Genomic DNA, 26749 nt, shown 5'->3' with positions numbered 1-26749 from the left:
ACCCTTGGAAGCTTTTGGTCAAAGGAGTGACGTGATGATAGAGGTATCACAGGAAGCTCGATAAGGTGAGAAAGTGTAGCAAAAAGAAACTAGGTAACGAAATCAGTTAGGTGACTGTTAAAATAGTTCAGATATGAATTTCACAAATGCAGATCTTTCTGTTTGGTGTCCTTGGAATTGTGAAATTGATTCCCAATATTTCCTATACTTGAGTTTTCCACACAGTTTGTTTGCTGTTTGAAATGACTAGGGCCCAGGCACGCACCAGAGCCTGACTTCCTGGGTTCAAATCCCAGCCCTACTACCTAAGCTGTTTTAGCTTTGAGTAGCTATTTAACTTCTTTGTGCTTCAGTGTCCTTATTCATAAGCTGGAGAAGATTCTAGCGCCCATCTCATATGGACATTGTGAATATTTTTTTAAGATTTTATTTATTTATATGACAGACAGAGAGAGCACAAGGAGGGGGAGCAGCAGGCAGAGGGAGAAGCAGGCTCCCCGCTGAGCAGAGAGCCCAATGTGGGGCTCGATCCCAGGACCCTGAGATCATGACCTGAGCCAAAGGCAGTCACTTAACTGACGGAGCCACCCAGGGTCCCTGGCATTGTGAAGAGTAAATGAGATCATAAATAGCTTACAACAGCACCTGGCACATAGTAAGCACTCAATGATGGTGTTAATATTTAAACTAAAAAGCTCTTTTAGTTTATTCTAATTTGTATAATAGTTAAAGCTAAGAAGATGCATTCCATGAAAAAGTGTTAAATTTGCCCACTTACAACATTAAAACCAAGCCCTACATTTTTTGCTTATTGAGTTGTATTTCAAAACTTAATTCTTCACTTAATTTAACATGGTTTTCCTTCATAAAATAAATCTAAATAGAGGACAAATTGTTCTTCTCACTGAATGTATTATCCTATGGTTAGTTCCTGACTATGAATTATACCTTTTTAACTTTTGTACTTTTTACATTGTTATTAGCTTTCAATGAATGCTGTTTATATTTATTTGAGAAAAAGAATGACCTCTATTTTTTCTTCCAGAGAACTTATAGTTAAAATAAAATTCAGGGGGCACCTGAGTGGCTCAGTCTGTTAACTGTCTGCCTTTGGCTCAGGTCATGATCCTACCCAGGGTCCTGGGATCGAGTCCTGCATCAGGCTCCCAGCTCAGTGGGAATCTGCTTCTCCCTCTCCCTCTACCTGCTGCTCCCCCTGATTGTACGCTCTCTCTCTCTCTTTCTCTCTCTCTCTCCTTCTTCCTGTCAAATAAATAAATAAATAAATAAATAAATAAAATCTTTTAAAAAATAAATAAAATTCAGTTTCTCTTCTGGGTATATGGCCTGCTATTAGTGACCCCATGATGTACCATGGCATACAGCAACAGTTTTTCAAGGCATGAGAAACTCCTACATGCCTAACTTGGTAGTTTGTGAACTCCTGGCTACTGTGAACTTCTGGCTTCACTTTTCTTCCAGGCCTCACCTGAACAGAAGCTTGTCCTAGCCTCTCCAGTTTCCTTTGACAGTTAGCTGCCTGAAGCCACTCTCAAGATATACCTTCAAGTCTGGAGGGCAGAGAGGGAAGGAAACAGCTAAAGACCCGTGATAGCCACCTAAACACTTCTGACACAGGCTGAGCAAGAAAATTGCCTTAGACTCTTCTGAAAATTGCCTTAGACTCTTCTTTCTTCTTTCAGAAACAAAGTCACTCCTAACTTTGTTCATGTAAATTCTGTTAGATGGTTGAAAAAGATGGGTTTGTGACATGGTGGGCTACGGTTCCTCTTTTTATGTTTTGAACAGATGAATACATATTTTCCCTGCTATCTCCCTAGTAGTCCATTTCCCTTCCCTTGAGCCAGTCATTGTTACCAGTTTTCTTGTGTATCCTCCTAGAGACACTCTATGTATATTTGTATACATATACCCTTAATTTTTATGCAGATCATACCATACCATAAATACTATTCTGCACCTTGCTTTTTTTCACTTATTCTATAGACTACTGTTTCATATCAGTACTTGAAGAGCTTCTTATGGCTGCATGGCTGCAGAGTATTCCATACTTACTGTAGATGTAGCAGAAAGTATTTAAGCAGTCCTTTGTTGGTAGATGTTTAGGTTTCACCTATTGTAAACATGCTTATACATATTATATTTCATGTATGAGAGTATATTTCTAGGACTCTAGGAGAAATTGGTCAGAGCACTTTGGTCATTGGCCTGTTCAGTTGCTTGATGGCTATAAAACCACAGTACTATGTGTGAAATCAGAGATTCTAGGAGGCCTGGCCATGGCTAACTACACCAATGTCACAGGATGTGAAGCTAGAAGGGATCTTAGAGATCCTAGAGAGGGCCAAGATCACACAGAGATTTAGAAGCAGATCCAGAATTAAAACCCACAGTTTTTTTATTTTTTTACTCCAGTCCATAATGTAACTCTTTTTACTACATACTCCTGTCTGTAAAGAGATTTGGCATGGCCTGATTTCTGTCCTAACAGGCAGGACTGTGCATTATCTAGCCCACTGTGATCTCACTAGACTGTCTCTACCTGATTTCTCTTTCCAGGGTCTGATGTTGCCAACCTAATTTATCCTAGTTTTCCTGCTGCTGTGACTTCTTCCACTAATAATAACTCCATCTTGTAAAAACTTTTAATTAGAGCTAAAGTTTTTTATGGTTTGGGGACCCTTTAGTAGTAGAGCCAAGTAGGAGAGGCAGGAGTGCCAGGAAAGTAATCTGGTAATGGCACAAGATTCATGATCTTAACTGTTGCTTTCTACTCTTAGCTCGTCCATTGACTCATCACATAGTCTAGGGGGAGTCTCTTTCTCCTCTTGGCCCTGCTGGAATATCTTCTTCCCTTGGCCATAAGGTTGAACACTTCAAGGTCCAATAAGTGCATCATATGCCCAGTAAAAAAGAATAAAAAAGAATAGTGTCTTCAGATAGTTTAATTCTTACTGAATTGTACTAGGGAGCAAACTACAGCTGACATTTTGTTTACATGTAGTTACCATATGATCCAGCATTTTACTTGTAGGTATGTACCCCATGTGAATTGAAAACATGTTTATACAGAAATGTGTATATGAATATTCCTAGTTGTACTATTCATACTAACCAAAAAGTGAAAATAACACTAAGATGGTTAATTTTATGTGTCAACTTGGCTAAGCTATGGTCCCCACTTGTTTGGTCAAATAGGAATCTAGACATACTGTGAAGATATTTTTTTTAGATGTGATTAATGTCTAAACCAGTAGACCTTGACTAAGACAAGTTACTTTCCATAAGGTACATGGGCCTCATCCAATCACCTGAAGGCCTTAGGAGTCTGCCTTTAGACTGCAACACAGAAATTCTGCCTGTTTCATTGAATGACACACTGGATCAGATGTATTTAAGAGATATATTCAGAACATTCCATCTTAATACAGCAGAATACACATTTTTTCAACTGCGCATAGAACGTTCTCCAGAACAGATCACATGTTAGGCCACAAAACAAGCCTCAACAAATTCCAAAATACTGAAGTCATACCATACGTCTTTTCTGACCACAATGCTATAAAATAAGAAATAAACCACAAGAAAAAATCTGGAAAGACCACAAATACATGAAGGTTAAATAACATGCCACTAAACAATGAAGGGGTCAGCCAAGAAATCAAAGAAGAAATAAAAAATTACATGGAAACAAACGAACATGAAAACACAATGGTCCAAAATCTTTGGGATGGAGCAAAAGCAGTTCTAAGAGGGAATTCATAGCAATACAGGCCTACCTCAAGAAGCAAGAAAAATCTCAAATACACAACCTAACCTTATACCTAAAGGGGATCGAAAAAGAACAACAAACAAAACCCAAATCCAGCAGAAGGAAGGAAATAATAAAGATTAGGGCAGAAATAAATGATATAGAAACTAAAAAAAAAAATAGAACAGATCAATGAAACCAGGAGCTGGTTCTTTGAAAAGATCAACAAAATTGATAACTCTCTAGCCAGACTCATCAGAAAAGAGACAGAGAGAGAACTCAAATAAACATGATCACCAAATGAAAAAGGAGAAAAAAACACCTGAAACCACAGAAATACAAATAATTGTAAGAGAATATTATGAAACACTATATGTCAAAAAGTTGGGCAACCTAGAAGAAAGGGATAAATTCCTAGAAACATATAATCTACCAAAACAGAAGCATGAAGAAATAAAAAATTTGAACAGACCAATAACCAGCAATGAAATTGACTCAGTAATAAAAAAACTCCCAACAAATAAAAGTCTAGGAGGAGACAGCTTCACAGGTGAATTCTACCAAACATTTAAAAAAGAGTTAATACCTATTCTTCTCAAACTATTCCAAAAAATAAAAGAGGAAGGAAAATTTCCAAATTCATTCTATGAGGCCAGAATTAACCTGATTCCAAAACCAGATAAAGACACCACAGAAAAAGAGAACTACAAGCCAATATCTCTGATCAAGATAGATGCAAAAATCCTCAACAAAATACTAGCAAACTGAATCCAACAATATATTAAAAGAACCATTCACCACAGTCAAGCGGAATTTATTCCTGGGATGCAAGGGTGATTCAATATTTGCAAATAAATCAATATGATATATCACATCAATATAAGAAAGGACAAAAACCATATGATAATTTCAATAGATGCAGAAAAGGCATTTAACAAAGTACAACATCAATTCATGATTTATTTAATTTAACTTAATTAATTAATTAATTAATTAGACAGAGAGAGACAGCCAGCGAGAGAGGGAACACAAGCAGGGGGAGTGGGAGAGGAAGAAGCAGGCTCCCAGTGGAGGAGCCTGATGTGGGGCTCGATCCTAGAACGCTGGGATCACGCCCTGAGCTGAAGGCAGACGCTTAACTACTGAGCCACCCAGGCACCCCTCAATTCATGATTTTAAAAAAACCCTCAAAAAAGTAGGTTTAGAGGGAATATACCTCAACATAATAAAGGCCTTATAGGAAAAACCCATAGCCAACATCATTCTCAATGGGGAAAAACCGAGAGCTTTTCCCTTAAGGTCAGGAACAAGAGAAGAATGTCCATTCTCGTGTCTTTAATTCAACATAGTGCTGGAAGTCCTAGCTACAGCAATCGGACAAGAAGAGAAATAAAAGGCATCCAAATTGGTAAGGAAGAAGTCAAACATTCACTATTCACACATGATATAATACTATATATGGAAAACCCAAAAGACTCCACCAAAAAACTGCTGGAACTGATAAATGAATTCACTAAAGTGGCAGAATACAAAATCAATGTACAGAAATCTGTTGCATTCCTATACATCAATAATGAAGCAGCAGAAAGAGAAATTCAGAAAATAATCCCATTTTCAGTTGCACCAAAAATAATAAAATACCTAGCCAAAGTGGTCTTTCACTTTCACTGAAAACTGTAAAACGCTGATGAAAGAAATTGAAAATGATACAAAGAAATGGAAAGACATTCCATGCTCATGGATTAGAGGGACAAATATTGTGAAAATGTCTACACTACCCAAGTAATCTATAGGTTTAATGCAACCCCTATCAGAATACCAACAGCATTTTCCGCAGAAGTAGAACAAAAAATCGTAAAATTTGTGTGGAACCACAAAAGACCCTGAATACATACCCAAAGAAACCTTGAAAAAGAAAAGGAAGGCTGGAGGCATCACAATTCCAGGCTTCAAGTTACATTACAAAGTTGTGGTGACCAAAACAGTATGATACTGGTCACCAAACAGACCCAGAGATCAATAGAACAGAACAGAAAACCCGGAAATAAACCCACACTTAATATGGTCAATTAATCTACAACAAAGAAGGAAAGAATATTCAATGGCAAAAAGTCTCTTCAACAAATGGTATTGGGAAAACTGAACAGCTACATGCAAAAGAATGAAACTGGACCACTTTCTTACATTATACACAACAGTAAACTCAAAATGGACTAAAGACCTAAATGTGAGACCTGAAACCATAAAAATCCTAGAAGAGAGCACAGGCAGTAATTTCTCTGACATCGGCTATAGCAACATTTCTCTAGATACGTCTTCTGAGGCAAGGGAAATAAAAGCAAAAATAAACTATTAGGACTACATCAAAATAAAAAGCTTCTGCTCAGGGAAGGAAATAATCAACAAAACTAAAAGGCAACCTATTGAATAGGAGAAGGTATTTGCAAATGACAGATCCAATAAAGGGTTAATATCCAAAATATAAAAAGAACTGATACAACTTAACACTCAAAATGCAAATAATCCAATTAAAAAAATGGATGGAAGACATGAACAGACATTTCTCCAAAGAAGACATCTAGATGGCCAACAGACACATGAAAAGATGCTCAACATCACTCATCATCAGGGAAATGCAAATCAAAACTACAATGAAATATCACTTCAAAGTATACTTGTCAGGTGGCTAAAATAAAAAATGCAAGAAGTAACGAGTGTTTGTAAGGGTGTGGAGAAATAGGAACCCTCTTGCACTGTTGGTGGGAATGCAAAGTGGTACATCTAGTGTGGAAAAAATTATGAGTGTTCCTCAAAATGTTAAAAAAAGAAGTACCCTATGATTCGGTAATCCACTACTGGGTATTTACCCAAAAAATACAAAGACACTAATTCAAAGGGATACATGCACCCCTATGTTTATTGCAGCATTATTTACAATAGCCAAATTATGGTAGCAGCCCAAGTGTCCATCAATAGATGAATGGATAAAGAAGATGTGGTGGATAGGTACAATGGAATATGATTCAGCCATAAAAAAGAATGAAATGTTGCCCTTTGCAACAACATGGATGGAGCTAGAGAGTATTAATGCTAGGCAAAATAAGTTAGAGAAAGACAAGTACATGATTTCACTCATATGTGGCATTTAAAAAACAAAACAAATAAGCAAAGGGAAAAAAAAGAGAGACAAACCAAGAAACAGACTTAACTATAGAGAAAAAACTGATGGTGACCAGAGCGGGGGGTGAAGTAGGTGATGGAGATTAAGGAGTATACTTGTGATGATGAGCACTGAGTAATGTACAGAACTGTTGAATCACTATATTGTGCACCTGAAACTAATATAACACTATGTTAACAATACTGGAATTAAAGTTAAAAATTTAATTAAAAAAAAAAGTCCTGCCTGTTTGCAGCCTTGTACTCAAGACTGCAACATCAACTCTTTTCCTGAATTTGCATCCTGCTGGCCTGCCCTGCAAACCAGCCCTCATAATTGAGTGAGCCAATTCCTTAAACTACATCCCTTCCCTATCGTCCCCTCCCTGTTCTGTTTCTCTGGAGAACCCTGACTAATATAAACCCTGATGTCCATAAACGATGAATGGATAAACAAAATGTGATATATCACGCGATGGAATATTATTCACCATAAAAAGAAATGAAATGCTAATACATGCTACAGTATGGGTGAATTTTGATAACATTATGTTAAGTGAAAGAAGCCAGACACACAAAAGGCCATATATTGTATGATTCCATTTATATGAAATGTCCAGAATAAACAAATCCGGAGAGACAGAAAGTAGATTAGTGGTTGACTAGGGTTCAGGTGGGGGAATAGGGGAGAGGAATGGGTAGTGAGGGCTTAGTGGGTATGTAGTTTCTTTTGGGGGTGATGAAGATGTTCTACAATTAGGTAATGGTAATGGCTGCACAACTTTGTACTAAAAACACTGAATTGTGCCCTTTAAATGGGTGAATTGTGTGGTATGTGAATTATATCTCAATAGAGCCATTATTTTAAAAATAACAAGACTTAAAATAAAAAAAAATAATATCCATCACAATTCTGTCTCCTGTCCCTCCCCTCTACTAAGCAATGTATGTAGAGCTTGCCATCTGCCTGGCAACACCCATCATCCCCAAATTTCATGCTGCATTTTGCAATAGCCCTTCTTTCCCTTCAGTGCTAATTTAGATGGTCTTTTAAACCAGATTTTTAAAAACAAAAATGCTAGGGCTGAGGGTTGCAGGGAACTCATTTGTGTTTGGACTCCAGGCCCATATCCTACCTACAATGATACTGACGAGGGAGGGGCTCTGAACAGGATAGGAAAAATTCTTCATCCTCAGGTTGCTTTCCAGTGAAAAGAGAAGGCCCAGAGGCTGCATAACTGATTTTGCATTAGATATCTTTTAAAGACTCGAACAGTTCAAATTGCGCATTCTGTAGAAGGAAGCCATTCTTCCATCCTAGCTACTGACTCTCTGGGCCTTTCCTTCCACCTCCCACCAGCTAGTGTTCTGTGACGACTATCAGCCCCTTGCTGTACATCTCGCGCCTTCCTCTCCTCTTCCTTCATGCATCCCAGCTAGCTCTTACAAGTCAGCTCTGGCTGCAGTGGCCTTGAAGGCTTAAACCTACTCCAGAGCCTTATATGGTTCAGAGGTGTTCTGAATACTAATAAAGGTGCCAAGAGCTTTTAGACTCGTTCTCTGTTCCGGCTGAGTTAGGGGTTGGAGGTGTTGCAGGGAAGAGTCAAATCTTGGGTCTCCCTTTCCTGCAGAATTTTGGTTCTGAAGAAAGAAGAAATTGACCCTGAACACTATCTAGTATTCAGGGGGCAGCCTAGGGATAGCACCTCAGTTGACCAGTCTTTGGAAGATGAGTCATCTTTTTTGTTTTTTAAAGATTTTATTTATTTATTTAGTTAGAGAGAAAGAGAGAGTGAGCAAGCAGGGTGGGGGAGGTTCGGGGGGGGGTGCAGAGGGGGAGGGATCATCTCAGGCAGACTCTGTGCTGAACCCAGAGCCCAACTCAGGACTTGATCTCAAGACCCTGAGACCATGACCTGAGCCAAAATCAAGAGTCAGATGCTTTTTTTTTTTTTTTAAAGATTTTATTTATTTATTTGACAGAGATAGAGACAGCCAGAGAGAGAGGGAACACAAGCAGGGGGAGTGGGAGAGGAAGAAGCAGGCTCACAGCGGAGGAGCCTGATGTGGGGCGATCCCATAACGCCGGGATCACGCCCTGAGCCGAAGGCAGACGCTTAACCGCTGTGCCACCCAGGTGCCCCAAGAGTCAGATGCTTAACCAACTGAGCTACCCAGGCGCCCTGAGAGATGAGTGGTCTTTATGGGGAAGGGGTTCCCAGGGCCTCAGTAGTCTCATGCCTGACAACATTTCCAGTGTCTCTACTCCTAAGAAGAGTAAAGGGCTGAAATCTAGAGATTGCCTGAAAGAAGAAAGAGAGTCAGACAGAAACAGGGCAAATTCTCCGTTTCTCCCAGCAGGGCAAAAGGAACAGGGAAATAAGAGACCAGAGGATTTAGTGACCTAAAGCGCCAGAGAGTCCTAGGGCTGAAAACAGAGAAGCTGGTGGGTAAGGGGGATCAGATGGCAGGAAACTTACAGGTCTGTATCAGCCACTGGGGAGTCCAAAAAAGTGTAACAGTTGGGGCTCTGCCTTTAAGGAGCTTATGGCAATGTAGTTGTGGAATAAAAAATAATACACTTGAAATAATTTGTAATTTGGAGCTAAACCGCGATGTTGACAAAAAAAAAAAAGCACTGAAGGAACTCGGAAAAAGGACATATCATGTGGGTGGGCATCCTCTGTGAGCTGAATGGCTGACCGAGGAAGTGGGTCTTTGTGCTCCAGGACTTGATGCCCCAGCTACACTGGCTACAGCTTTTCTAGAGATGAGTGTGCCTGAGTCTTGCATAGTTTCCTGGGGGAAGTGTGGGGGAGGAAGCTTCATCATCGCCATTTTTTAATCATTACTGTCATCAACAAGAACCACAATAAACATTAACTGAGCATCCCTCCCTGAGTCTACACTTCTGTTGGGTAGGCAGGGCAAACACAGAAAGACTTGAAGGACTAGTGCAAAAGAGGGAGTGTGCCAGTAGCACAAAGAGGGAAAAGTGAGGGTTGGGGAGGTGAATCCTGGGGGGAGGTAGTACTTGAGCTGACCCTTGAAGGAAGGTTAGGGTTTGGACTAACGGAGAAAATAGTGAAGGACGCTGTAAATGACCTCAGCAAGACACAGAGGTGGGAGTGAGCAAGGCGAGTGTAATTAAATGAGAACGTTTGCTGGACTGGAGCAAGGGGTTTGTGGTGCAGTAATGTGGATGATGAAATTGGAGAGGGAAGTAGTGTGGTGATTACAGAAAGCCTTTCAAGGCATCTGGAGGGAGTTGTTTAGGAACAAAGTAGGAAGGTCTTGTAGATTTGTGTATTTGGGGCGTGCTGAGGGCACAGGGAAGGAAGAAAGGCTAAAAGAATTGGGATTCTACATTCTTCCTAGCTTCAGTCTCCCATGCTAAGGTAACCAACTTATGCCATCTCAGCAAACTGAGATGAGTTTCTCACCCTACTTGAAATCCATCTTGAGAACAGGTTCCTAAGAAGCTCCCAGAAGTTCTTCACCCTGTGCTGTTGGTGGAGAACCCTGTGCCAGTTGGAAAGCCCCAACCAATTAACACTATGTGTGAAGTGTTCTCAGATAGTGTTGACCTGCCTTGTGAAAAGGAAGGGAGGAAGGATCAGCCCGCTAACCCAGCTAGCCCAGCTCCCAGCATGGGTGCAGACCAAGATAGCATGCCTGCTTCAAAGGCGACAACCTTTAGAAGTTGATTTGTCCCTGACTCAGCCCTGGGGAAAGGAGGCAGCAATTGCAGGAATCTTAAAAATCAACACAAGGACAAGACTGTCTTTCTCCAGGCCATCATTTTGGTGGCTGCTAGCTGGCCACTCTTCACATACTCTTTTTACTGACTTCCTGCAGCAAAAGGAGATTGGCACAGGCTCTGTTGCATTTATATTATTACCAGAAGGCAGATGTTTTCTCTGTTTCTCTGGGGTTTAGAATTATGCAAATGAAGGCATGGAAACAAAAGCTCAGTGGGGGGGGGGAATTGATTTTAAGAATCCTGGCAATTTTCTGAGCTCTTTAAGTCACCCCTCTCAGTTTTTACTAACAGCTCTCTTGGCTCCTCTCCAGTCTATTTAGAGTTTGGCACCTCTTCAGAACCTTCCAGCCAAAGACCTGAAAGTTCATTCTAAAGTTCCTATCCTGGCCTCATTTTGCAAGTGGGGAAATCAAGGCATATAATATGAGTTTTCAGTGCTGACCTTGAGTCTTGACAACCCCCCCCCCCGCATCCTTTTCTATCTTACCTCTGCTGCTTACAGCCTTGCCTGGAAAGGAAACTATAGCCCAATTGCCTCTCGGGTCTCCCCCCCGCCCCACCGTGATATTATCTGGAGGGCAATAGGACCTAGGGAAGTTCAACCCTGAGGCCGAGAGAGACACACCTGCCTAAGCGCGTGGGCTGAGCTAGTGTGCGAGCTAGTCAGGAGAGCGGGGTAGAAGTGGGCGTCTGCTGCTCTGGGGAAAGAGGAAAGCTGTGGCTCCCTCTGGGATCCGGGGGTCGTGGTGAGAAGCCGTTCCGAGCGCTAGCCCAAGCCCCGTTTTTTGTCGCGCCTCTCCACAAGGAGCATCCGTGGGCTGCCCGCCCTGAAACTGGCAGGCTGGTGTGGTTTGGCCCCAGCCGTCCCTCCCATTTCGCCCGCCCCCGCCTTCAGTGCCTTAGTTCGCGAAGCCGCCGACCTCTCGCAGCTGGAACTGCAGGCTAGGGAGGACCCCAGCAGCCCACGGCGCCCCAGAGTCTGAGGACATCCGCCTTTGCCCTCCCGGGCTGGCGCCCCGCACGTCGTGCTCCTCGCTAGTTAAGTTTCCCTGTGGAGAAGAAGCCCCTCTAGCTTTCTCTGGATCCTGTAGCGCGCGCGCGCGCTCGACCTCTCTGCCCCCGAGACTGCGCTCCGGCCCGGGCTGTGCCTCTGCTTCTGCCCCCCGCCGGCCGCCTTGGGGGCGGAGCTTGGGGAATCGGTGGAGCAGGCGGGAGAACCTTCGACTCGGCGCGGGTCCCGGGAGAGCAGCGGCGAGCGGGCGAGCCAATAGCCACAGTCTAACGATAGCTTAGGGTACCTAGGCACTGCAATGAGCCCCCGAAGGGACGCTCAGGCTGCACCCCCTCTTCTGCCCTGGTTCAGTTCTCGGCAGGTTTGAGAGGGCATACTGGTCAGGACTCCTGGAGAGGTGCTACTGAGTGTTGGCGCCCCAACAGAGTGGCTACCCCCCTCCCTGCGGGGCTGGAAAAGGCGAAGGGGCCAAGGAGGCAGCTGTCTCCAAGTCTTCCACGTGCCTGGAATTGGACTTCGGACTGGGCGCTAAAATGGTTGCTTTTGCCCTGTCCAGGTTTCATAGCACGTATGTTGACGATTGGAATCCTGGGCCAATGAAGAGTCAAGTTCAAAGTGGTACTCCTTGGTTCTCCATCCCATACTCCAACAGGTGTAACTTGAAACTATAAAGAGGGGTCTCCTGCTTTAACTAGCAGATCTCCGTTCTGGAATTGTACTTGACTGCTCTCTTCAATACTTGGACTGCAGTGGCTACAGGGTTCTCTTGGGTGGGGGTGGGGTTGCTCCGAAGACCAGGCTGAAACACCCGGAACCTCAACAATGGACCGAGTTTATGAAATTCCTGAGGAGCCCACCATGGATCCAATTTCATCTCTGGAGGAAGATGTCATCCGTGGGGCCAACCCCCGATTTACCTTTCCATTTGGCATCCTCTTCTCCACCTTTTTGTACTGTGGGGAGGCTGCATCTGCCTTGTACATGGTTAGAATCTATCGAAAGAATAGCGAAACCTACTGGATGACATACACCTTATCCTTCTTTATGTTTTCATCCATTATGGTCCAGTTGACCCTCATTTTTGTTCACAGAGATCTGGCCAAAGACAAGCCGCTATCATTGTTTATGCATCTAATCCTCTTGGGACCTGTTATCAGGTGAGCTATTTTTAATTTCTCCCCCCCCCCCCACAGGGTTTGTGCAGAGAAAGACGAAGCTAATATTTACAAGACTGATACTGTGCCTCTAATCAGTTCTCCCATTCCCTCCCACTCTGGGCTTCCCTGCCTACCATCCAAAAAAAAAAAAAATCGTATCGGAAACCTTAGGTGCCACCACAATGAACATGTGGCATGTACCTGTGTTACAAAACCATGTGTGGTACCATTGCTAAGACTTCATTAGACAGTGTTTACTATTTGGATTTGAGTTGTGAAAATCGGTACGGGACCAGCTGACGTGGTCAACCTGTGCACACAGGCCATAGCTTCAGAGTGTGTTGTTTTTTGACTCTGCCTTTTAGACACTCTATAAATTGGATCTCACATTCAGTTTCTTTACCCTGAGCTGCTTGGGATGCTGGTGGTGGCATTTTCAAATTTTCCAGAGTTATTTGACATCTGGAAAATATTTTCAGGTATTTGTGGTCATCTAGTACCCCAACCCGTTGTAGTTTGTTTTTTTCTGTTGGTTCATCAGTCTCCTGTTTATCTTTTTGTATCTTTCTGCAATAAAGATACATGGTTAGAGGGGGCAGAGGAAGATAGGTCCATCTCTCCATTGGGATGCTGTGACACACTGTAATAGTATCAGTCTTTCCATTTTGATTGCCTTGAGGGGATGAGAATGTGCCTTATCTTAGGGAGACGGGCATCTGTGTTAGCAGTCTCATTGGGATGCTATGAGATTTTCAAGTTAGGGAGATGTTGCAAAACTTATGAAGTCAGGAGGAGAGAATGGACCGGGTTTGTCTTGATTGCAATCAGCTGAAGAATATGTGTCAGAGTGTGGGTGTTGTAACTGCAGTGGGAAGATATTTCATCCTTAGAGAACTAAACACAGTCTGAAACTGTTCAAGGATGGAAGTCCCCTGCCTTAAAATTTTTTTAAACCAATATATGCTCAAACAAGGAGGGGTTGATTAGGCTCCATCAGAGAAAACAGTAGCCTGGAATTCCAGCGGCCTGGAGTCTGGTCCCCCCTCTGTCATTGACTGGTTGGATGGCTTTGGTGAAATCTCTGAAGATGCCCTTGGGCCCCCCGTTTCTTCATCTGTCTGGTAAATGGGTTGGGCAAGATCATGGGTCTCAAATGCAAAAGCTTACAGGGGCCAGGCAGGTCTCATAAATGAGTGAAGCAGGCCAAGTATGAGAAAACCAGTAGCTTCATGTGTGATGATAAACAAATATGATGTCTCAGTGTTAGAGAAGTGATGGAGAGTAGTGCATAGTGTGGCAAGCTGGAGTCTGCATGATTTGCCTAAAGGAGGCAGCTACTCTACCGTTCCAGCCCATTGTTTCACTGTTGGAATTCAGACCCAGTATTGCCAGATTCCCCAACTTTTCAAGGGAAGCTTCCAAGACAGGATTTTATGTGAAATATCATTTTGACTTTTGGCAGATAACACAGTAGGGACCAAACAAGCCACAGCTGTTGGTCAGATGTGACTCAGCTGGCCTATATCCAACCTTTGGACCTGGCAATCTAAAGCTCCTTTCCAATTCTAAATCTTTGAATTTAAGCTGTAAAAGAAAGTCCTCATCTTGAACTTGGAACCAAGAAATTTAGAGATGTTGGGGCGCCTGGGTGGCTCAGTTGGTTAAGTGTCCAACTCTTGATTTCGGCTCAGGTCATGATCTCAGGGCGCTGAGATCGAGCCTGCATGGGGCTCCATGCTGGGTGTGGAGCCTGCTTAAGATTCTCCCCCCCCAACCCCCTGCATGCACATGCTCTCACTCGTGCTCTCTCCCTAAAAAAAAAAAAACCAAAAAATAATATTGCCATTATTATTAAGAGATGTCACTAGAGGAACAAGGAAACCATTCTTAGCAGCCTTTTCAAATGCGATACACTGAGTTAACAGATCAAGCACTCTCAAGGTGTAAATTACAGCAAGTAGTGCCCCAGTCCGGACTTTAGACTTCCCTCCTTTGCTTTGTGGCCTCCCAAGCCATCTTTGATTTGGACCCACCATATGGAGTATAAAGTACTGTATTTCATTTTTGTTATTTAGCCTCCACTAGAAATGATTGGAAAGCATTTATAATAGCTAACCTGACAGCAGGCAAGAAACAATTTAAAGCTCAAAAATTATATCCTTGGTATGTTCAAGGCAAATTACTTTTTAGGTAGGTAGGAACTTGATTAGCGCTCTTAGGCACATGAAGGTGTTTGCAGGGCCTGGCTCCCTTGTCTGAAATGCAAAGGTACTTCTGAAAATGAAAATGTACTCTAATTTACTGAGGCTTATAACCAAGGCGAGCACCCTTACTTAAACCAGTAAATAGCCTTTAGAAGCATAAACAGAATGCTTCCAGCCACTACCTCCCCTGGTATTTTATTCGGCAATAACACTGATGGGCCTGGGTTAAAATCTAAAATCTTTTGTTGGAAATGTGCTTAGCTTTTTTCTTCTCTGTTCTCTCTTCCTTCCACCTTTTCCATTTCCCGGGTTTTTGAGTTTGAAATGTCCACTTTCTAGGGAGAGACTACATGCTTCAGACTGGCAAATATGCCCCAGTCTCAGAGGGATGCTGTGAAGAATAGCAGCCAGCACATGTTCCAAACCTTCCCATTGGAAGCTAAAGGCCTGGAAAGCATATAAATATCTGAGCTTGTCTTTAGCCTATTTTTCCATTAAATTGCATTGCCATTATTATTATCCTATCCTCCCATCATTTCTCACCCTGTGTCATTCTGTCTTCTTCTCTTCCTTCTTACTCTTTCATTTTCTCAGAAAACATTTATCAAATACCCACCATGTGATAAGGGTGGTGGGCAAGATAAATACAACCCATACCCTCCGTCAGGAAAGATGGCTTCATTTTCACCACAACTGTTCTTACTTATAATAGTTCACAGTTTCCATTCACTCTAGAGTGCGTGGAGGAAGTGGTAACTCCGGTGTTCCAAAACAAGATGTCCTAGTCGCTTCTCTTCTGTTCACCACATCAGAACTGCTTAAAGGCTTCTGATTTATATGGGAGAGATACAGCAAGAAATGTGGTCTTATCACTATTTCAAGGTTGGTAGGCTCTCGTAAGGATGTCTTCCTCTTTGTAAAGAAAGGAGGAAGTTTAAAAGGCCGTTGGCCCCAAACAGGTCAAGAGGCCCCAAAAACAACCTTCAGAGAGATCTTTTGATGTTCCCTAGGTATGTAGCACTTTCAGTTCTGAGTTGCCAAGCCTTTAAGTACCGTTGTTATTGAATGGCGTTTACTGTATAGATGTGAGGGGTTTTTTTTTCTAGATACCCTCCAAGACTTTTTGGCAAGACAGTTATAGTTGTGAGCTTTGTCTTGGGAAAAGCAGAACTCAAAAGCCCCAAGTATGGAGCTGAAGGCTTTGCATATAGAATGTTTTACCTCAGGAACTTGAGGTGTTATGAAAACCAGGGCCTTTAAGAACCTTCATTGTTTTCTCTCAGCACATTTATTTACATAATATCTTTGTGTTCAAGGTGCATTTCTACCAAAGGCCTATTCTTAAGGAGGCAAAGCAATTCCTTAAATCCTCAAAGAAACACTCTGAAGTGGTATTCTCAGGTCAGTAGATGGCCAGCCAAACAAAAAAGGATTTAGACTCAAGCAGCTTGTGGAATGCATGACAAACTCTTTGATTCGTGAGAAATGAGTAGAATGGGAATTAAGGACTGGCAAAAAGTAGCACAAATTCCCTGAGTTGTATTATTATCCCCCCTCCACTACAATCTTCCTTCCCAGGACAGCTTTAGTTAAGTACCCATGATGCTTTACTTCTGCAGATGTTTGGAGGCCATGATTAAGTACCTCACACTGTGGAAGAAAGAGGGGCAGGAGGAGCCCTATGTCAGCCTCACCCGAAAGAAGATGCTAATAAATGGCGAGGAGGTGCTGATAGAATGGGAGGTGGGCCACTCCATCCGGACCCTGGCTATGCACCGCAATGCCTACAAACGTATGTCACAGATCCAAGCCTTCCTGGGCTCAGTGCCCCAGCTGACCTATCAGCTCTATGTGACTCTGATCTCTGCAGAGGTCCCCCTGGGTAGAGGTGAGTGGGGTCAGGAGAGGGGAGGGCTCCATTTAAATCAAGGGTCTTAGAAATACAGACCTGAGCTGTCCAATACACTGGCCACCAGCTTCATGTGGCTACTTCAATTAAAATGAAACATGAAATAAAGAATGTACTTCCTCAGTCATACTAGCCACATTTCCAGTGTTCAATGGCCACGTGTGGTTAGTGGTTACTGTATTAGACAGCACAGGTATTACAGAACCTTTGGACAGCACTGGTAGATAGTCAAAGAACTCGGGGAGCCAGCCATCTTAGGCCTGCCAGATTTCTTTAATGGGGGTAAGCTATTTAAGGCTAAAAATGCCACAGATAAGCCCTCTCTGGGCCCAGAAGAAGCTGGTAATACCAGCAGTCAGTAGAACATTTTCTCCAGTCCACAGCGTTTAAATTACACTGAGGGTTTTTTGTTTGTTTTGGTTTAGGGATGGCCATCTTTTAATAAGAGGTTCCCAAATATTACTGATCATGAGAAAACATAGTACTGGATGAAAGCTCCTTTTTTAAAAAAATTACATCTCCTACTCAGACCTGGCTCAGTCTGAGTGTGGGGAGGCCAGGAATCTGTATTTAAAAAAAAATACCCCAGTTGATTCTGATCAGCCACATTTGGGAGCCACTGATTTAATTATTTCTCCCAACTCCAGTGGGGAAAAAGAAATTCGGGTGTGGAACGAATACTGATGAGAATGAGGCTTGGTCCCAGTTCTGACCTTCTGTGTGATTGTTAGAGGAAGTTCCCCAAGAGGTCACAGTCTTAATTTCCCACTTGTAAAAGACGGATCCTTAGATGAATAAGACCTCTAAGAGAGGAGGAAATGTGAGTCATGTTTTCAAAGTCAAGATAAAGTACTGTTAATGAGTTTTAACAGCTCAAGATTAACTTCAGCTGCTGGGCTGGAGCTGGTACAGCTGTGGGTACAACTTGGAACCATTTCCTTATTATTAGATGCGGATCCCGCTTGGCAAAGCCCCATGTCGCAAATGAATGTAAGGAGGGAATTTGCCCCCTTTTCTCTTCTCCTCCACTAAGAATTGTTCATGAAATTTTTGGTCTTGAAGCTCTTTACGTATCTAGAATTGACAGTAGTGTGAAGAGAAAAGGAAATGATGATGCTTTTCCTCCTGAGAATTTTGAGGGTCATCAAATCATCTAATTAAAATATGTATATGTTACAGAAGTCATGCATGCAAAACCAATTGACTTACAAGTAATCGTATATGCATAGAAAATTTCTGGAAAGATATGTCAGAAACCATTTACCTCTGGGGAGTGAAAATGAGAAGTCCGTCAACTTTTAGCTTTTACTTTATACCCTTCTGAATGGTTTGAAATTTATGTGGTTTAAAATTTTTGCTATGACCATGTATTACTATTTTTGGTCCTTATATTTTAATTATGAAAATCAGACATGGTTATGGTAAAGAGTCAAAACCACACAGAACATATATCAAATAGGAGATGTAAATTTACTGCCCAAAAGTAACCTCTGTTAACCATTCAGTATATATCCTTCCAGGCTTTTTTTTTTACTATGTAAACATGCATACAATATCTATGTATATGTATTTGTGTCAAAAAGGGCTGGGTTAAACATTCTGTTCAACATGTCTTTTTTCAAAAGTATGCCAATATATCTTTCTTCAATGGTTATGTATACACACATGTATAATAATAAATGATAAATACATAATATATATTTTCCTTATAGGAACTGGACCATTCTTTGTTATTTCTCTAATCTTCTGTTGGTAGGAGTAAAGTTTGTTTCTGATATTTCCATTCAAAAAAGTTTTTTCTAATCACAAACTACGCTCCAGAGAACATCTTTATAAGTATCTGTGTACCGGAATGACAATTCATAGGATAAATTCTTAGCAATAGAAGTGCTGGGTGAAAAGATATGCATGTTTGGAATTTTATCAGTACTGCCAAATAGCCCTCCCAAAAGGTTGTATGAATTTATATTCCCACCTGTAGTGTATGAATGTGCTTTTTTCTTTATATATTAAACTAAATATTCTTTAATTGTATAGTTATAAAATAACTGATTACTTAATAATTTGCTTTTAATTGTGAGAGCAGCTGAGCATCTTTTCATGTTTGGTTACTGTGTTCTTTAATTTGCTGATTTATAGTGGGTTGTCTTTTTCTTATTCTAGCAGCGGTTTTCTTATTCTCATGTTAGTCCTTTCTCTGCTGTAGATAAGCGTGTATGTATACATTTGTGTATTTTGCATGTGTGTACATACACACATTTTAAATGGTCTTCTGGCTTTCTGAAGTATTAAATTTTGATGCCTTTAAGTTCTTCATTGCTTTTAAATCTTGTGCACTTCTCACAAAGGCCTTTCACAACTCCTATCTGATAGGGCAATTTAGCCTAACCTTCCAAATAGATGAATTTCCACAATCAGTTTGTCAATTCTCCCACCAAAACACAAAACAAAGCAAAACAGTAACAACAATAAAAGAAAAAAATTTTCGTTCAGACTGTAAATTGGGATTGCATTAAATTATTTAGGTTGTTTTGGAGGGAATTTACATCTTTATAGGATCGATCAGTTTCGTATTAGAAGATGATGTATCTCTCCGCTTTGTTAAATATTTTTACATCACTTTATTGAGGTATGATTGACAAAAATCTCTACCTCTTTAACATACCCAGCTTGATGAGTCTGGAGATAAGTATACATCCAGGAAATATCTCTACAATCTATGCCGTAAATGTGCAAGGCCTGGAACAGGAAAACTATACAACTTTATTGAAGTACACTAAAAAACATCTCATGAAATGTACTTCAGCGAAGTTGTATTGTTTTCTTGCTATAGGTTTTGCACATTTTTGTAAGGCTTATTTTTAGGTATTCTATTAGTTTTTAAATCATCTCGTTGCCTAAGTAGGGGAAATGCATGTTCTACTCTTTTGGAAATGGGGAGTGATGATGATGATAGGAGCTAGCAGATGGCATCTACTAAGATCTGAATGCTTCTCTAAGTCCCTTACATGTAATTATTTCCTTTAATCTTTACAACCACCCTGTGATATAATTATTATCCCCATTTTAACAAATGAGGAAACGGAGGCACTGAGAGGTTAAGCAAATTCCCCCATGCTTTCATAAGTAATAGCTGGCAAAGACTGGACTGGAATTCAGTATGCCTGCCTGCAGAGCCCATGTTTCTAAACGTATCACTCTACGAAGGATGTAAGGGAAACTTTCTCCAAGGCCTTGTTTTTAATTCGTTGGTGATTTCTCCTACTGAGAACTTTCTGACAGTACCGTCTCTTAAAGTTTGGTAAACAGTTTTTTGGGTTAGGTTTCCTCATTTTCACCCACTCTGCTGTCTTCTTGCTACCCCTTTTTCTAATCTCTTTTTCTCTTGGAGGCCACCTGGATCAGCTTAGATGAGCAAATTCACTAACAGCGTTATGATCTCTTATGGCATGAGTCTATTTGTAGGGAGACAGATGGAAGGTGTTTTTACATTTATTGGAAGCATCAGGCTTTCTTTTATTACACTACTATCAATAAATGAGTTCTAATTTAAGGGAAAGCATCACCACACTTGGCTAGATGTATATACACTATGACGTTCCCAACTAGGAGCATGAACTCTTAGGGATGGGACTGAGAGTGGTTTATAAAGCTAAGAGTATAGCAAATCATTTTGTTGTACACCTTAAACTAATACAATATTATATGTCAATTGTAGCTCAATAAACATGGAAAAATAATGAATAAAAATAAGGCTAAGAGTAGACACTTCAAGAGAGTCTCTCCAGTCTTTGAGATTCCAACACTCTACTTAGAGCTGAAAAGGATCTTGCAAAGGAAGCTGTGCTGCTTTTTGGGTTTCCATGGGAAAGTCTCCACTTTTCTTGCAGATTAAGTTGACATCTCCATGGCTCCGATTCCCGGGATCTAGTATTTTTATGGCAACAGAAAGTTCCAGCCCCCCCCTTTTTTGGATTAGTTACCCCTCAGGCCTCTACTCTCCTTGAGAGCAGTAGATTTGTCTTAGTGATTGGTATTCTTTGATATTAAGGAATAGAAGGAAAGGGCCACTGTGTGTTCTGTAGTTGAGACTTAGTGTAGCAAGTTATGGAGCGTCCTGACCCTTCAGGGCCCCAACTCTACACAGTGGCACGGATGTCCTGGGCTATGAAGTGGGTTTTTTAAAAAATGTTTAAACCACTCTGGTAGAAGTTTGGAGATTCCTAAAATATACCAAAGCGCCTGGGTGATAAATTAATACTGGTGATGATTAATGCAAGCAATTCTAGAGTATCTCAGTGAATTGAGGAACTAAGGCACATAGATATCCAGTGATTTTCACACAGCTTTCACAGAGCCGAACCAAGGGTTTCAAATTGCAGATATTTTATGCTGCCTCTCTGAATTCAGAATTTGTCATTAACTCCACAAACATTTATTGAGCACCTGCTATATTCCAGGCGGTGTGTTAGGTTCTGGGGATACAGCGCAGAACAAAATAGACATGGTCCTTTTTGCCTTCATGGAATTTCCAGTATACATTCTGACACATTCTAGAAGCCATACAAGATTCGTTCCTTAAAGAAGAGACATGTCAAAGAAGGGACTTCTGTAACCAAAGGCCTTACCTACGAATTTCCCAGGACTGGAGTTTTTCAGAATTCCTTCTGCCCGCTTCATTGTTTGCTCAGAAGCCTGTTCCTTCAAGTGGGTGCTGCTCTATCCCTTTATATGTGCTCTTCTTGTGTTAGTGACCTCTCAGTGCTAGTTCTGAGATCCACTCTTCTTAAAAAGTTCATTTTGTATGTTTATATGATTATTAAAGTGTTACAATGTATGTTCATTGTGGGAAATTTGGAAAATAGAGAAACATAGAAAAAAGATTTTAAAAACAGGTATAATCTCTATCACAAAAGATATATTTTAGTTTATTTCTTTCCATTTTTTTTTCTGTGCACGCTGTGTCCTGTGCTAACATGGTTGTGTTTGTATGTGAATTTCCTCTTAACTGGGCCCTCAAGCCTCACCTGTCATCTCTCTGGACCTGCAGGTCTGAGTTCAAGCTTCGCCAACATGGTCTGATTGTCTATTTTTTTCTGTTTGTTTTTTTTTTTTCTTACAGCTGTGCTAATGGTCTTTTCCCTGATATCTGTCACCTATGGGGCTACCCTGTGCAATATGTTGGCTATCCAGATCAAGTATGATGAATACAAGATTCGCCTTGGGCCATTGGAAGTCCTCTGCATCACCATCTGGCGGACATTGGAGATCACTTCCCGCCTCGTGATTCTGGTGCTCTTCTCAGCCACCTTGAAATTGAAAGCTGTGCCGTTCTTACTGCTCAACTTCCTGATCATCCTCTTTGAGCCCTGGGTTAAGTTCTGGAGGAGTGGTGCCCAGATGCCCAATAACATTGAGAAAAATTTCAGCCGGGTCGGCACCCTGGTGGTGCTGATTTCCATCACCGTTCTCTATGCGGGCATCAACTTCTCTTGCTGGTCAGCTTTGCAGTTGAAATTGGCAGACAGGGACCTTGTTGACAAAGGTCAGAACTGGGGGCATATGGGCCTGCACTATAGTGTAAGGTTGGTAGAGAACGTGATCATGGTTTTGGTTTTCAAGTTCTTTGGAGTGAAAGTGTTACTGAATTACTGTCATTCCTTGATTGCTTTGCAGCTCATCATTGCTTATGTGATTTCCATTGGCTTCATGCTCCTTTTCTTTCAATACTTGCACCCATTGCGCTCACTCTTTACCCACAACGTAGTGGATTACCTCCATTGTGTCTGCTGCCACCGGCACCCTCGGGGCAGGATTGAGAACTCAGAGCCATCCTGTGCTGCCGAAGCAAGGCAAAGCGTTGTCTGAGATTCTATCTTCCGGGTCTTTTGGGATAGGCTGGGGGCTGCCAAGAGCAACTTTGCCATTGAAGGAAAGGACGAGGCTCATAGGTGAGTACCCACCAGGAGATTTTCTTGAATTTTCTGGTAAGCCTCTAAGAAGAAAGAGCAACTCCCAAATAGGTTTTATTTCCTTAAGATTGACAGCTATGTCTGGAAACCCAGGGTAGCTACTATATACCAAGAAGGGTCAGAGGTACTGTGAACACCCCTCCCACCCAGGGCAGCTGTTTGGCTGCCCTAGGGGGTAATTTACCTCCAAACACCTTAAACTCTCTGGGTGTGATCTTGTAGCTCTGCTCATTTGCTCCAGGGCATTGCTGAGCTTTCCTAGGGCCGAGGTGAAGGCCCAGAATTCCACCAGAATATATCCTGACTGATCAGAGGATGTGACAACTTGCTAATTACCGGTACCTCCCAGGAAACTGGCTGATTAATGTGGAATTGTAACTGTAAGCATGGCTGGGTTTTTATTTTTTTTAATTCCAGTGAGAAACTCTGGTTTAAGAAGAAAACTGCCACCACTAAAACAGCTGCTCCCCCAAACAAGTTAGCTTTCCATTAGGATTTTACTAGTGATCATTCATCAGGGATCTCTCTTTTCAAGCAGCCCTTCCCAGGCACACTCGGAAGAGGGAGTGTGGAGTAGGATTCCTTCAGGGCATAAACCAGAATGACTCTTTCTCAGGGGCCTGCAGCAGCATCCAGCTTGTGGAATGGAGTGGTTGAGTAAAATCTGTCACTTCCTACATTGTTATCAGGAATTCCCTCCAACCTGGTTTTTCTGTGCTCTTGGCGGTTTACTACTTGATACAGATCTCAGAGAAGCTGAACTGTAATTGAAAATGTTTCTAATATATGGAAGAAATGAAGATTGCTTTGTGTCTCCTACTGTTCTGAGTATTTTGCTGGGTTTTTTTCCTAGGGGAGAGAGAAGGTAATAATAGCTGAGATACTACCTTCATGCTGTTTGGGGTTTGGATGGCAGCTAATACGCCAAGATAGAGTGAAGACAGAGGAGGGAGACCAGATCACATTAATTCATCGTTGGTACTGGTTTTTGCCCACTGGATTTTTATTTTCTAATAAGGAAATGTTTATCAACCTTCTGCTCATTCCCACACCCCCAATGGATGAATGCGTACCCCCCTTTCTCATGTATCTCCTATCAGTAGGGTATTTTGATGGGGATGTCAGCAAGATGCCTCTAAGGTCACCGAGGAATGGAGGTTAGTATGGCCACTGCCTACTGTGACCTAGTATCTCAGCATTTACTATGTTTACCTCTCCCAGACCAGGAAAGTTGAGAATTCCTAGTAGCATTTACCAAGTGTTGCTACCACAATGTTTTGAGAAATTGTGAACAATCTGACCTAAAACTTCTCATCCCAATCCAGTTTTACTCTTGAGATCATGTTAGGAGTTTATCTTTAGCCATTTCCCGTCCTCTTATCCAGTGTCCGGAGTTTATGGTGGAGGAGCTCCCTCTTTTAAGTAGCAGGGCTGTTAGCCAGAATCGTCCTATTTCCTGACATGTCTGGTGTGGTTTTCCCATCTTCAACCACTGTTTCAGGGCTAAAAGGATTAGATAAATAATTTGGGGAGAATCGAGTGACTTGCTTTGGACAGTGGATACTTTGTCAATCCAACTGCTTCATTTTATCTTTGATGAAGAGACTTAGTTAGGTTGGTGTCATAAAAAGCTCACACTCCTATCTTCTGACTATGTTATTTAACGTGAATTTGAAAGAATCTATTAGGCTTCCAGAAGAACACACTGTCTCTTTGGAATTCAAGCAATAATTTCTCCCTAGTGGTTAATATGCCCTTCTATTAAAATCAGAAGCAGCGTGGAACTGTAATTTGGTCCATTAAAAGCCATGTGAATCAGCCACTTAAGGCACAGGTGCTATGGGAACACAGTGACACACACTAAGCCAAGCAGGTCAATTAGCGCTAGAGTGGAGATACACAGGGCAGAAATATGTGCCTTGGTACTATTTTTTTTTCCCCACACACACTTCGCAGCCTCCGTGACTTAATATATCTGGAATGCAGGGGGTGCAGGGTGAGGGGTGTGGAGCAGCTTCGGACCTGAAAAACCTGCTGCCCTTACCCAAGGAGAAGAGATTCTAGTGATACATTATGCAAATGAACTCTCAGAACCTCCTCTAGGTGGTGGCCTTTCTGTTCCACAGCAATCTTCTAGATCCACAAGAAAAGGACAAATTTCGGAATGTGGTGGTGGGGCAAGGGAAGTGCTCCCATCTGCAAACGTCTCTTTAATTGACTACTCTCTTTTTATCCTTTGAAATCTCAAAGTGACACAGGGTAGTTGTGTAGGGGCGAGTCTTAGTGGGAGAGGAGGCAGAGATGGGGCCAGCAAATGGATCTTGGAAAAGGAAGGCAGAACCATGAATGTGGGGGAAAGAGAAGCTATCATAGCAACAGCTTTTTTCCCCCCATATTCTTGGATATTTGGTAGGCTAAGTATGGGCAAATGAACATCTTAAGGAAATGTATTAAATAAACTCATAGTTGTCAATTTCATTTGTTCCACAAGTGCTTTAAAGACTATGCGGCATTAGAACTGTGAGGCACTGTAGGAGAATTAAATAATAGCTAATATTTATAAGCATTTACTGTATGTCTGGCACAGCACTTTATATGCATTATTTCATTCAATCCTCAAAACAATCCTTTATGAGGTAGGTGCTATTATCCCCCATTTTACAGATGAAGATTCTAAAGTCACGGCTAATATCAGAGCCAGGATTCGGTCTTAGGCACCCAGGCTCCAGAGTTTACACTCTTCATCATGACATAAGCCTCTAGATCCTCTTAGGTCCTTTGTGGAATTAGTTTAATATGTTAGTGTTTCCAGGAATCTTTTCTGGGCTGTGCCTGGGTTCATATCAAACATTCTTTCTTACAAACACTCGTAATCAGGAGATATCACTCAATTTACTCTAGACAGAAAAAGGTCAAGTCCTAAAAGGACTAGGATGAAAATTGAGTATGTGTTCACATGCACTCATAGGCTGATGTTATTTAATGTTCTCTTGTACTTATATGAACTTATATTTAATGTTCACATGTACTTATATACTGGGAGTGTAGGTATAGGGTGGGGGAGAGTAGTAGATGGACCCGTTTCCTTTCTAGTTTTAAGATTTTGTCTCCTGTGTGTTCTTAAACGCACAGCTTCTAGACCCCGGTGGTGCAAATAAAACTGGAGGGAGCAGTTACTACCCAGGTTTATATGAATCTTTCCCCCCTCCCCTGCCAAACAGCCAATCACAGCAGGGGAGTGCTGAAGCCCACTCACTAATCCTTCCTCATAGCAACACTGCCCTTACTCCTGTTGAGAAGCTGACTCCTAGTTCTAAACAGGCCACGGGATAAGGATGTTGAAGAATAACGCCCCTCCTCCCCCAGCTGTCACAGTCCTGAGAGCCTAAGTCAACATTCAGTGCTCTTTCAACTAGCCTGCTCCCTCCAGCACCTCTCAAGGTCATGGTCCTCAGCACTCAGTTGATTGCTGCTTCCAGGGTAAGCATCCTGTGGGCAGCTGAAGGGTAGAACATTCACCGGGACATTCCATCTAAACCTGTGGAGTTCCAGGATGCCAGGCTGCTCAGTCCATGGAGCCTGCAATTCTTGATCTCAGGGATGTGAATTCAAGCCCCTCATTGGCTGTAGAGATTACTTAAAAAGAAGATCTTAGAACTCCACAGGTTTGGGGGTTTTTGTTGTTGTTTCTGAAAAGTCCTTTAGTATAAAAGCAGAAGGCTCTGGACCCTCCAAAATACTTACCTACCCAAGAGTGAGGGACTCCTCATTCTCTGAAACTTTTGCTATTGGGCTTTACTA

At 41.8% G+C, this 26749-nt stretch overlaps 2 protein-coding genes across 10 annotated transcripts in view; both read left to right on the top strand.

The window, feature by feature from the left end:
- DLG1 (discs large MAGUK scaffold protein 1) overlaps positions 1-26749 on the top strand; it is a 1062265-nt gene that overhangs the window by 736090 nt on the left and 299426 nt on the right. The window lies entirely within an intron of this gene.
- Positions 11347-26749, top strand: part of XKRX (XK related X-linked) — a 44236-nt gene continuing 28833 nt past the window's right edge. For 2 of the 3 annotated variants that reach the window (XR_004625455.1, XR_004625453.1), the window contains exons 1-3: positions 11347-12863; positions 16687-16955; positions 22099-22927. Coding sequence is in view for 1 of the 3 variants with exons in the window: in XM_002928560.4 (XP_002928606.1) it covers positions 12529-12863; positions 16687-16955; positions 22099-22844 (1350 nt within the window). In the remaining 2 variants the exon portion in view is untranslated. Of the gene's footprint in view, positions 12864-16686; positions 16956-22098; positions 25427-26749 lie in introns of those variants that run through there. The other variant, XM_002928560.4, reaches the window with a different exon arrangement.

The sequence above is a fragment of the Ailuropoda melanoleuca genome, chromosome 1, assembly GCF_002007445.2.
Source record: "Ailuropoda melanoleuca isolate Jingjing chromosome 1, ASM200744v2, whole genome shotgun sequence".
Classification (NCBI taxonomy): Eukaryota; Metazoa; Chordata; class Mammalia; order Carnivora; family Ursidae; genus Ailuropoda; species Ailuropoda melanoleuca.
Note: the sequence above shows the minus strand (reverse complement) of the source record. Positions and strands in the feature narration are given on the sequence as shown.